The 12,879-nt window shown below is 36.6% G+C and overlaps 1 protein-coding gene across 2 annotated transcripts in view; it reads left to right on the forward strand.

Annotated features, from left to right (window-relative positions):
• Positions 1-12,879, forward strand: part of NDFIP2 (Nedd4 family interacting protein 2) — a 45,216-nt gene that overhangs the window by 8,723 nt on the left and 23,614 nt on the right. For both annotated transcript variants that reach the window (XM_030234129.2, XM_030234130.2), the window contains exons 2-3: positions 9,489-9,648; positions 11,088-11,215. In XM_030234129.2, coding sequence (XP_030089989.1) covers positions 9,489-9,648; positions 11,088-11,215 — 288 coding nt within the window. The remainder of the gene's footprint in view (positions 1-9,488; positions 9,649-11,087; positions 11,216-12,879) is intronic.

A 12,879-nucleotide genomic window follows, 5' to 3' on the forward strand; every position in this document is an offset into this window, starting at 1 on the left:
GAGTCTGCTCTTGGTAATGTTTCCTGATTTTTACAGGCTGTTCCCTCTACTTTTACAGTTTTCATCTTGTGTATGTTCTGTGTGACTTAAGAGTGACCAGGATCTACTTTCTGTACTTATTCTATCAAGTTGCTTCTGAGTAAAGACATGACCTGTGACCGATGGTTTGCTGAAGCTGTTGCTTAGTGGCAGCTGCCAATGAATCCTGATGCACCACTGTGCATCATTAGGGAGTACAGGGAGAATGAACAGGAGGTATTGTATGAGACACAAGACCTGCCTTTTGTTGGGTCCACTGTTTTGGTTGCTCACAAGGGGAGCTACAGAAAGGAAAGGGAAGAGGACTTCTTAAAATTGGTGGGAATTAGAAGTGACCAACACCTGCAGAGTCATCAAGGCAGCGGGTAAAAGCAGTTGTGGAGCTGTTATTCACCAAATTGTGCAATATTAAAATTGTAGAGTGGTGACTGAGGTTTGATTTAGAAAAGAAAGTACACAGAAGAAGCAAACATACTCAGTTTTTTGATACACAGGATTATACAGGCAGATTGTATCAGCAGATTCAAGAAAACAAACTCACATGCATCAAATCTGAACAGATGCAAGTGGAATAGGCAGAGATATACACTTCAGCAGCTGCAGTGGAACTGCTGTGCATATTGGGGAATCTGAGAAAAATGGATGTCAAAGAAGTGATTAAGTCTCTGTTGGAGACAGAACACACCCTTAGACTGACCTCTGGTCTCAGTGGCATGCTTCTGTTTTGTTACTGAGTTTCTTCTATCTAGAAAGTGTTCAAGGAGGAAAGCCTCATTTTATACTTTGTTTATAGAATTAAACCAGTTTCCTCAAGCTCTTCTCAAGTTACTATTTGACAAACAGAAGGCTACATGATAGGTGGTAATGTTTTAGTAGCTTCTACATTCTGAAGTAAATCCAAGTTTCAATACTTCATTGTGTACAAGCTTTAGAGTAAGCTTTTAACAACTTTTTTTTCCTATTTTTTTTTTATATTATATGTGAAGATTTGAAGATGTTGGTCCCAGCCATTGTTGTTATTAGTATTTAGACATATCAGTTTTTGGTTGGCAAATTTCTCTGTTAATTCCTATTACTAGGTAATAGGAAGAACCCTAGGAAACAATGCCGTTTATAATTTTACAATGAGTATGAAGTATGTATCTCTTTGGATCATACCAAAATTCCAGTATTCAAAATTATTGTGGCATTATTCTTTAGTAGACAAGAAACCTTCAAGAAAAGGGGAGAGAAATGGAGGTACTTTGAAGAATAAGACCATACTTCTAGCAGCAGTAGTTTTAGAATATTTACTTTTCCGAAAGAGTTCATGCATTCACACCAGAAATGCTTTCATACTCACTAATACCTCTACTTTTACTGTTAGTGGGAGGGATTAGAAGGAGTACATCTCAATAGAAGCCATAGGGAATGAATGCAGCTGTGTATATTGTGCTACTAAATGTGTAATTAGTTGGGTAAATCTGAATTCCAATACATATAAAATGTTATATATGAGGTAGTTGTTAGGATGGACAGAGACACACATCAATGTAGATCTATTTACATACATATTGATAGATCAGTGTAGATCTATCTACATACATATTGATAGATCAGTGTAGATCTATCTACATACACATTTATTTTCCTTCCCAAAGTCCTGATCACCATTGTTTTATTTGGTTTATGTTTTTTTCAAAATCAGATTTATAAGACTCTTTTTAAAAGCCTTGTAAAATTCAATAGCCTAAAGATCCCTAGTTAAAAGTGTAATAAGATAATTTAAGGGTTGCTTAAATACATGTGAAGCACTTTCACTTGCTACAGATTAGTTAATTTTTGCTCAAGGAAGTTCACTGTGGTAAAAAAGCCATTCTTTTGGCAACTGATTTTTCAACAAGATTCAATATAAATCTCTGGATTCTTTTCAGTTAAAGTTTGCCTCCAGAGGTTCTGGGTTTCCATGGTATCTAATCCCTGTTTAACAGACACTTGGTATTTCTACACAGCTGTGGAATGGCAGCAATGGACTTCTGTCAGCTTTCCTGCTTCTAGTGCAGATTTTACACCTTTGACCTTCTGACATATTAACTACTACAGAAAGTTGAAAACTTTCTGCAGAGATTCCTCATTTAAAAAAAAAAAAAAACAAACCAACAACAACAACAAAAAAAGCCAAAAACAAACAACAAACCAACCCACTTGGTTGTCGTGAAGGGGTACTGCTAGATCTGGGTGTTGGATAGCTGATGCTTGCCAAGTGATGGGATGGTGAGGAAAAGAAAATTATGCGCATCTGTTCTGTGCAGTCAAGAATTCTAATCAGATTTGATCACTTAGTTTTGAATATATAAAAGCAAAAAGTAGCTGAAAATTTCTATACTTCTGCATTTTACTGAAATGCCTTATAAGCTTAATTGCTTAGTAGTTCAGTGTTTATTAATCAGAAGGTTCACCAGTCTTTAGAGGATGGTGTTTCTCTGGAGTGCTTGTGGCTGTGGCCAGGACTATATCACAACAGAGCATGCATTTGGTACAGAACTGGGAATAGTTGCCCTCCTGCTAGCTGGTCTGCATGGGTTCATGGGAGATTGGTGTCAAAACACACATTTGAAGAAAAAAACATGTTATTTGTGGAGGGAAAAAACCTGATACTGTGGAGAAAGCTAGTAAGGTAAAGTACAATGTGGTTTGTTTGGCCTATTTTCTCAATAATCCCTGTATTCTAGAAAACTGAAATATTTCTTTCAAAAAGCTGTTGTGGGCATGTTTTTTTTTCCAAATAAACAAGAAAATGAAAACATTTATTTTGCAGAAAGATTTATTTAGCTCTTCTGCTCTTAAAATTATTCCCTAAGTTTAATTACACATTATTTGATTTAGTTTTGATTTTTCAGTGGCTAGTAGTGACCTAAATCAGAGCTGATTGATCTTAGCACTTGCCTTCAGCAAGTTTGCTGATGACACCAAGCTGTGTGGTGTGGTTGACATGCTGGAGGGAAGGGATGCCACCCAGAAGGACCTTGACAGGCTTGAGAGGTGGGTGGGTGCAAACATCATGAATTTCAACAAGGCCCAGTGTATGAGGTCCTGTGCCTGGGTTGGGGCAATCCCAAGCACAAACACAGGCAGAGGGATGAACAGATGGAGAGCAGCCCTGCTGAGAAGGCTTTGGGGGCGCTGGTGGGTGAGAGGCTGAGCATGGCCCAGCTGTGGGCACTTCCACACTTGTCCCGGGCTGCAGCCAAAGCAGCGTGGGCAGCAGGGACAGGGAGGGAATTCTGCCCCTCTGCTCTGCTCTGGTGAGAGCCCACCTGGACCCCTGCATCCAGCTCTGGGGTCCCAACACAGTAAGGACATGGACCAGTGGGAGTGAGTCCAAAGCAGAGACACCAAAATGATCAAAGGTATGGAGCTGCTCTTGTACGTGGAAAAGCTGTAAAAGTTTGGATTGTTCAGCCTGGAGAAGAGAAGGCTCCAGGGAGCCCTTATGGCAGCCTTACAGTGCCTAAAGCGGCTGTGCAAAAAAGCCAGAGAGGGTCCTCTTACAATGAGGTGCAGTCATAGGACAAGGGAGAAGGGAGGAGGGTAGGTTTGTGTTAGATATAGGAAAGAATTGTTTCCTGTGAAGGGTGTGAGGTGCTGGAACGTGTTGTGTGGAGAAGCTGTGAGCACCCTATGTGAGGAAGTGTTTAAGGCCAGGCTGGAGGGGGCTCTGAGCAACCTGGATTAGTGGAAGGTGTCCTTGTCCCTCGTGGGGCAATTTGGAACTATGTTATCTTTAAGCTCCCTTCCAACACAGATCATTCTGTGATTCTATTCTTGGTGATTATGGTTTAATGATGTTGGTTTTACATGTTTTTCTAAAAATAAAGAGTAGCTGATAGTATGAGCTGTTGATACAATTGGGTGGCATTCAGAACAGAAACATCATGAAGTGTTTTTCTAATGGGTTCCGAATCAAATTTTACTTCGAGATCTTTTTTTTTTTTTTGCCTTGAAAATCCCAAGATTAAAATTTTGCTATTTACAGATAAATAAATCTTATTTTTAGACTAGTAAAGCTAAAAAATGCAGTATGTGGTTACAAAACAAGCATTAAATTTGCAGCTTGTATTTGTTGAAGTTTTTTTTATGTAGCAAGAGATCTCTGCTTTTATGCTTCATTTGTAGAGAGCAGTTTATTGTAGACTTAGAAATCACTACCAGTAGGCAAGTGTAAAAGGACTTGAATTTTTCAGCAAATGAAAGCATCAGGTGAAATACAGATGTGAAAATGTCCCCGTTAGCTTTTTGAAGAGGATAGCTTTTATTTTAACCCACTGTTGCGCCTATCATATTTACAATGTTATGATTTCTGTGGAATAAATATGTGTGTACCAGTGTTGAATATGTAATGAAGCTAATGCAGAAATGTTATAGTTTTTTGTGCACTACACTTAAGTCTGTCATGCCTTTCCCTTCAGTGCTAGAAGCTGCAGTAAATGGATATTTTTGGTTGACCTTTTGTCATAATCAGAATAATTGATAATAGAAGACTAAACTATCTTCTACCAAGTGAAAAAGATAAATCTTGGTTGCCATGAGTGTTTCTTTTTGTGAAGAAAGTGCATCAATGGACTGTTTTGCATACAAAGGTTGATCTTATATGATCTACTTGGCTGTCTCCACAGTTTTATTTGAAGCAAAGTTTCAGGTCCAACATCATGGAATTTCTGTGTATTGTATTAGTTTTAATACAGTTTGAAAGAACCCATGAACTCGACAGTGTAAGGTTAAAACTGGGTGAGTCAAAGCTTCTTTGAAAATGTAATTTCGTTTGAAAGGTAGAAAGAAGGCTATGTTAAAAGTGCTTTGTAATTTATGATTGCTAATGAGAATTTTGTATAGTTCTGTGGTGCCCCAGACAGAACCATCACTGTGAAAATTTACCTAAAAGTCACATTTTGACAAGATGAGCTAGTAATAAAGGTATTACAAGAAACAGGACAGGAAAGCTAGCTAGTTGTTTGAGATTTTGTTCTGTTTTTAACTTGTATGGCAGTATCCCCTCCATAATTTTTTGCTATACTAAAGAAATTATGTAAGCAGAGTGAAAAAAAACATGTTTATTAAAACAGGATTTTAAAAATGTGCAATATGCTGTTGAAATTAGTTGTGTTACAATAATTTTATAATATACTGATTTCCATAATAATATTTTATGAAAGGAGTAAAGAACAGCTTTTGAAATGTAAAATGAGGTAACAAATTGAGTGGCGTTTGTACACTATGACTAGAATTAGCTTGTGCTACTTCAATTCACTTTATCAGAGACGATCATTCTAATCTTGAGCATTTTTGGTACAGGTGATAACAGACATCTTATTATATCCTTTTTCATAGATTTTTTTTTTTAATAGCATAATTGAATAACTTGCTTATATCACCACTCTTGTAAGTTCATCAGAAATGAAGCAAACTCTGTTCAGTGAGGAAAGCAAACATCTGTAGGTCAGGTAAAGTTGCTATCTATAGATAGATAAAAAGTGTTAAGTAGATAATGAGATCTTCCACTTTTAGTTTTTATTTTGATAAGGCTAAACTTTTAAAGTATCTGAATCCATCCCCTCAGTAAAAGCTTCTGTTCTAAGCACTTTCTCGTGGGTCATGTTTCTTTGTAAGCTGTCAGCTGACTTTCAGATATTGCATCTGATTACTTTGGAAATAATGATACAAAATAACAGACTTAAGGAAATAAATTTTAGAAGGAATAATTGTGTAAGAATAATTTCTTTTTAAAAGAGATTATTAATATAAAAGTATAAAATAAATGTAACTGTATTTTGTACAATATTTTGATGCTGAAAGGTCTGGCATTGATTTTAACTTCTTCTGAAATGAAGTAGTGAATCACTGTTTTGTAGATCTTTTCTGGGAAGGAAACTGAAGATGGTGTAAAAATCATATGAAGGAAACTGTTATGTTTTCCTGTGTTGTTCACCCTTTTGTAGCTACCATGAGACTGAGTCATTGTTGGCAAAACAGCTGTTGCTCCTCAGTTGATCTTTGAATTTTAAGTGTCCTGTCAGAGATAGGAAAAAAATTTCAGTGTCACCCACTTTCAAAATGTGAGGGAGGGAATAGGGGGAGGTACTAATTTACAGTTCTCTGTGGTTTAATAGGTCTTGGTAATTGTTTTGATCATGATCACAGCTATGCCTACTACCAAATTATGGTTCATTGGACGCATAGGAGGGGCTGAGATAATGAACTGCTAGTTCTCCTCAGTCCCTTAATTAAATGTTTGGTGAAACATTCTTTCAATTGGAAAAGGAAAATCTTGGATACTATTTATATACTTTCAATGTTAAATGCTGCTTCAGGTAACATTTAAGTACATAGCATAAGTAGTGCCTTGAAACAGACATTTTCTGTTCCTTACTTGGTGTTTTTAGCTTGGTTTCTATGGCAATGAAGCCGATGAAGAGTGTCAGGCCTCTTCTTCCCCTGTCTCCAAAAATAACTTCTAAATTTACCGCCAGTAGAAGCCAAAATTAAATGTGAAGAGGGAGGCTCAAAGGTAGTTAGATTCCTACTGGTTTCAAGAAAGCTGGTGACTCCAGAGAGGAGAGTCAGTGCTCTGTGAAGACAAGGCAGAGTTGCTACAGGACAAAATGATATAATCACTGCTGTCTACCCTGCTTGTCTGGGCAAAATTTCCACTTTACTGGGGCAAGTTCTGCTGTAGTTGGGGGGGCTTGTTTTGTTTTCGTTTTTGACCCAGTGAAGTAGTCGTCTGAAAGAAACTGAACTTACTGCCCTGAGGAGAGAGTAGGATACAGGACACTTGAACAAGAGCTAACAAAAGCTAGTTTGTGTTCATGGAACAACTTGTGTTTATTATTCTAGCTGTAAACACTCAAGCTACTTAATCCAGTTATTGTGGGGTTGCTGTTGTTTTTGATGTTACTTCTTTTTTTTAATAAAAAGGGTGAGGATTTCTTTTTAAGTTGCTGCATTAGGATAACCTTGGTGCTTTCAGAATTTCTGAGAGGCCACTATAATAGAAGAGAGGATAAATAGAAATATGATTCCTAAATATAAGTCTTACAAAATAAAGGCACATTGAGCAGCATTAAAGAATATAACGTGTCTCTATTATATGGAACGCTTAGGATGGAATTTTTCCATTTCCTAATTGCAGTTGCTGTAGCCATTGAATGACTCATTAACTTTGTCTTTGAAGGCAAGAAGTCTCATGTACATTTTTCTTCTCTGATCTTAATGTTAACACCATCATCTACTAAATTATTCCACTATTAGTATATTACAGATAATTTGGAATAAAACAGCTTTCATGAAAGCATGTAGAAGTTTTAAAATTAAATTTCTGGGGAATGGCAAAGTTGTTTGGTTTTGTTTGTTGGTTTTTTTTTTTTAGGAGTAATATGCTCTTTGACCAATGATGTGTTTGTGAATCTCTATATCTTCAGAATAGTGGCAGCATTTACTGTGGTAAGGTAGGGAAAAAAAAGTTGGAGTGATTGAAGAGGAGGGGAGGGCAGGAGAGAAAGAAAGAAGTAACAGAGATCCATTTAAGTTTGCTTTACTTTTTCTTCTGCCCAAAGACCAGGTTGATTTGGAGAGGTAGTCAGAACTACACACACATCCCAAATGAGGGTGAGTGTACCAGCCATTAGTGTAAGAACTATACCAGTAGTGTTTTGTTCTTTATACCTTAGAATGGGCTTATTTTGGCTATATCCCTTGCAATACTAGATTTTTCTTGTGAATTATTGTACTTAATTTAGAACCATATCATATATAGTTTTCAGCTTTCTTTTCTGAGCTGCTCAACCTTTTTAGAGTTGACTGGTTTGTGTTCTCACTTGCTTTCTGTATCCCAGAATATATTAAGTTATTTTGAAGTGCTTTTGTTTTCTTTGGCTTTAACTACTCAAAATGGCTAAAAATATTTCTCATATTGCTGCTGCTTCTGGATCACTGATTAGGCATCAAATGACCGTGATTGCTCAAGGCCCAGAAACCCTCAAAAACACCTATCATTTCTATTGAAGGTGACTGCTGAGCATCAGGAATTTTTTTTTTCCCTTATTTTTAGTAATGTGACTGAGCCAGGCAGGAAGGTGACTGAGCCAGGAAACATGTTTTCTGTATAGCCTGTGTAGTCTCTATCCTTGAAGGTATTCAAAAGATATTTGGATGTGGTCTCGTACATCCAGCTGTAGATGCTTCTCCTTGAGTAGAGAGGTTGAACTAGATGGGCTCAGGGGTCCCTTTCAACATCAACCATTCTGTGAACTTTGATCTAATCTGCGTATTAAAACAATTTTGGTGTCAGTGTTACACTGCTTAATAAAAAATTTAGTGTTCTTCTTAGAAGGCACTTTTCCAGTAACCTGATTGTACTTTGCCTAATAGAAAATAATTGTAGTTATATTCCAAATATTTGTTACTGAAATATTTTGCTGTAGGGTGTTTGTAAAAAGTACCAACTTGAGGTTATAGAATTCTTCTTTTAGATATGTTTAACAGTCTTATTTTTTGGTCTGGTTTTTACATGTAGTGCTTCAGCTGTTGCCTTCTAGGAATCTTATCTTGTAGTTCACACTACTGGGAACTAGCACTTCTCTAATTCTAGTACTCTTTCTTTTTAAAAGCTTGATAATTCTAAGAACTATCAAGTTAGCTAAAATAATAAAAAATATCTTCTCTAAGATATTTTTATTAGATATTAAAGATATTTAGATTATATAGATTTTAAAGATATTAGCAGCTGGATCTGAATTCCACAGTTTTAATCAGCATTCTTCCTTATCCAATTTCTTGTTTCTGTATATGCTTTACTGAACATGTCTTTTTAAAACTGCATCTTAATCAAAGGGGAAAAAACCAAAAAAACAAAACAGCAACTTGAAGTTTTGTAGGGAAAGGATTGTTTCCAGAGTGTAAAGAAAAGCAGAATATTTTGAAGTCTTAGAATTTGCATGGAGAAACTCTTTGACAAGATGCAAGAGAATGAAGGTCCCAGTTACAGAAGTAGACATGTGTCTTAATTATTTTTCTTCAAGACAAATACAATAAACAATAGTATTTCTCACCTGATGTGTTTTAAAATACATTGATACATTTTATGACTGTACATAAGAATTAAAATATAGTGGTATTAAAATAGTAATAAAATAGTATTTTTCCATATAGTAAACATGGAAAACTCCATATTTTAAAGACTCCCTGAAAATCACTGGGGGAAAAAAATAGGCAAGACTGCTAAGAAAATCTTTTCCTGATTGCTTAAAAGAATTTAGCTGGACTACTTGAAGTGGTCACATGCTGTTTTGTAAATAATTTGTTTTGTTAGTGAGAGTAATCTCATCTCTCTTTGAACATGTTTCTGCGTGTATTAGGTTGTCATGGGAAGTATTCCCTGAATGCCTCTGAAATGTGTTTGTTTTTCTCCTAAGCTTCACAATGAGGATGACCCCCCAGAGTCTTCAGCAGCTGAGCAGCCTTCCACATCTGCAGAGACTCCGCAGCCTCCACAGCCAGCAGCCTTACCTGAGGCAGATACTTCCCCTCCTCCTTACTGTAGCATAGCTGTGGAAGCAGCTGCAACCTCCTCAGGTATTTTTCTCAAATAGCTGCTTGTCAGGAATGAGCATGTATGAATCAGCTCTTCAAAGTTCAAAGTGGTCTGATGCTGCCATGTCGTTGTTCTTTTTTCCATGCACACAATTGCAGTAAAAAGCTGTCCTTTGATGTGCAGCCCTTTGGTTTGTTCAGAAGAAGCACTCTTGTAAATTACGCTGATTGTTCCAAATTGCTAGACCAAATGGATGGTCATTAATTAGCTGAATAGGTTTTATTTAAGTCTGCTTATAGTTCATTTCCACATTTAATCTATGTCTTTGAGTAGTGCTCTGTTATTAGACCTCATTAGCAAGTTTCATTGCCTCTTAATAAAAAACTCCTCAGACTTCTTTAGTGTGTGACATGGTTTGATGAAAATATTGCCATGAAAAGGTTAATGTTGCTTGAAAGGCTCCTGATAAAACCTCTCATGAAAAATGAGTAATGGGTCTCTTTATTCATTTATTCACTGCTCCCTTTCTTAGGAGATTGTGGCTTTTCTTGGGGATATGGGAGACTTAGCAGCAGGCAACATCGAAGTTCCTGTTAAAGTCACATGGATTTGTGTCTCCCATGTGGCAAATAAATATTTTTGGAATAGCTGCCAACCAAATATTTTGAAGTATTTGTTAAAAGAACAGTTTCCTGTCCCTGTTCTTTGAGACAGTGTTTGCAAGTGTAATACATAGCTGTGTGGAATTATTCCTATATATAACATCCTTGTGTTGGTGTGCTGACAAATCTGTTGACCATGTGACCTGTGCTGACAAATCTTTATTGTGTAAACAGCCTTTTAACGAGCTACTGCTGGCTGTAGGAGGAAGCTCGTGGTGTATTTTAAGTACTTTTAATTAATATTGTTAATAATTCTGTTCTGTATGGTCATGTCATACTGTTACAACACAGCAGAATGAAGTCTGTGGTCCATTTTGATGGAAGGAACAATTTTTAAAAGAATATGTTGAAATGGAAATCTTGGAAAAATTGATTTTCAAAGAGCAACCAGAATTGGCAACAAGGCCACACTAATAAGAGTACGGCATGGCTGTTACTGGACTGAAGTAACAGACTGATGCTGATACTTAAAAGCTTTTTTAAAAAATATTTTTGTGTGTATATCTTTTGTATGATGTGATAAAAAGCATTTGGTTGGAATGCCTGGGGATATAACTAACTAAATATGACTTTTTTCTTCATTAATCTGTTGATTTCTTGCCAGCATCTGTGTTAAGGTTTTTGCCTTGGGTAGCAGCTCAAAGTACCATCAAACTGTTAAAAGTTTTTCTTTTAAAAAGATTTTAAGAACTTCAAATACATATATCCTCAGTTTTAGCCTCTGTAAAAAATATACTTTAAAGGTAAATAATTATGTGCATGTAATATTCTTGACATGTTTCTGTTTTAAAAATAAGTAACTTCTTTATTTTGAACAGACACACACAATGAGTTTTATCCTGTACCACCTCCATACAGTGTAGCTACCTCTCTTCCTACGTACGATGAAGCGGAGAAGGCCAAAGCTGCAGCCATGGCAGCTGCTGCAGCTGAAGTTGCCCAGCGAGTAAGTGGTGCAGTTCTGCTGTATTTCAGTTTTGTGAAACGTGTTAGGCTACTTGTTTGTAACAATTTGGCCCATTTTATGACCCATGACTCTAATAATGATGGGCTGATGATTTAAATATTTTGGATGTTTAGGTTTATATAGATAGTGTAAGTTAGTTGTGAATACTATAAAAAGCACATTATATTCAGTCTTTTGAAATACATAGCTGTCTAAACAGCTTTAAAAGCCCTGTTTTAATAGTTTATCCAGTATTTTGTCAACTCTTAATTAGGTATCCTCTGCTAATATTGCTTTTTAGAGTTATCACTAATATGTACTGTTTTGGATGGTAAAAACAAAAGAATTACCAAAGATCTTTAGAGAGGAAGGGAGAATTTCAATAGTCTGGAAGAGTTATAACCCCAAATCATGTAGATAGCTTTTAAAAGGAAAGGTTCCTGTTTGGTCTACGGAAACTTCAGTATTTAAGTTCAAAGAAATGTTCCAAGTACTTAAAGCCCCTACATAAGTTGTGGTAAACAATTAATAGGCATATATGCAATGTCTCTAGTTTTGTAAGAATTAATCTTATGAAGAATACACTCTTCAAAATAGAAGATGGGTATCTGCAGTTAGTGGTAAATGTTAGTTTTGTAAGCAAGTTTGTTCTTTTCTCTGAAGTTCTGGAATGTGTCAATTCTGCTGCTTGGCAGTATTGACCATAATATACTATACCCAAAAAAGGCCTCCACTGCTTTCACTAAAAATATCCTCCTTGAGATCAAATGTGATTACATTTGATATACATGTAAAATCTTACTGGCTGTGGTGTGCTTGTGCCTGGGAAAAAAACCTTTACTCACTCAGCAGGAGGCAGGCCCTTCCTTGGCTGCTGCACAGTGCTTGCAGTGCACAATGCTCACTTTAAGGTATGCACAGCTGATGTTAAAGTAGGTTTGTGTAACATCACCAGTGACGGTGTCACACAAAGCTATTTGACTGAATTCGGTAGGAAACCATGGAGAGTTGACTTGCCAGGTTTTAGTAGTGAGGGGATGATCTCCATTGTCACATTTTATCTGCTCTAACATAGTCTGTCCTTACTGCTTGTCGCAGAAGTAAAACTTTTGTTGAAATACTGGTCTGATTCAAGTCCTTATTCTGAAATTACAAATTTGGAGCGTTAAAAACCCAAACTCTTACTTGTAGAGTACCTGTGACACTGCAGACAGGATGTGCATCTCTTGCAAGATTCTTGTTCTTACATTCTAGAGCCCAGTGATGCACAAGTTTCAGACATACAAGCAATCTCCCTTGACAACTCAGCCTGAGGTTCAGCCAATTTCCAGGATAAAGCTAAGCAAAACAAATGAAACCCCAAAACAGAGCAAATATTTTTAGTCTTGTCATTTTAAACTTACTCTTTCTTATAAATTCAGGTCACTGTAACAGAAACATCTTTTGCCCTTCCTCAAGCAGTCTGCCTGCTTTTGGTCAAACCACAAATTTTTGAAAAAATAGTTTCCTCAGTTGATAAATACAGTTTCAAGTTTTGTAAATGCATAGAGATGGTTTTGCATGAAAAAGTTTAGGCTGCTCATAGCTGTGAAGGGGATGGGGCTTCAGATGTGCTGTTCCCAGAGAACATTCTCAGATGTTCTGTATCAGAGTAGAATTAGAGA

Source organism: Serinus canaria, chromosome 1 (assembly GCF_022539315.1).
Source record: "Serinus canaria isolate serCan28SL12 chromosome 1, serCan2020, whole genome shotgun sequence".
In the NCBI taxonomy this organism is placed as follows: domain Eukaryota; kingdom Metazoa; phylum Chordata; class Aves; order Passeriformes; family Fringillidae; genus Serinus; species Serinus canaria.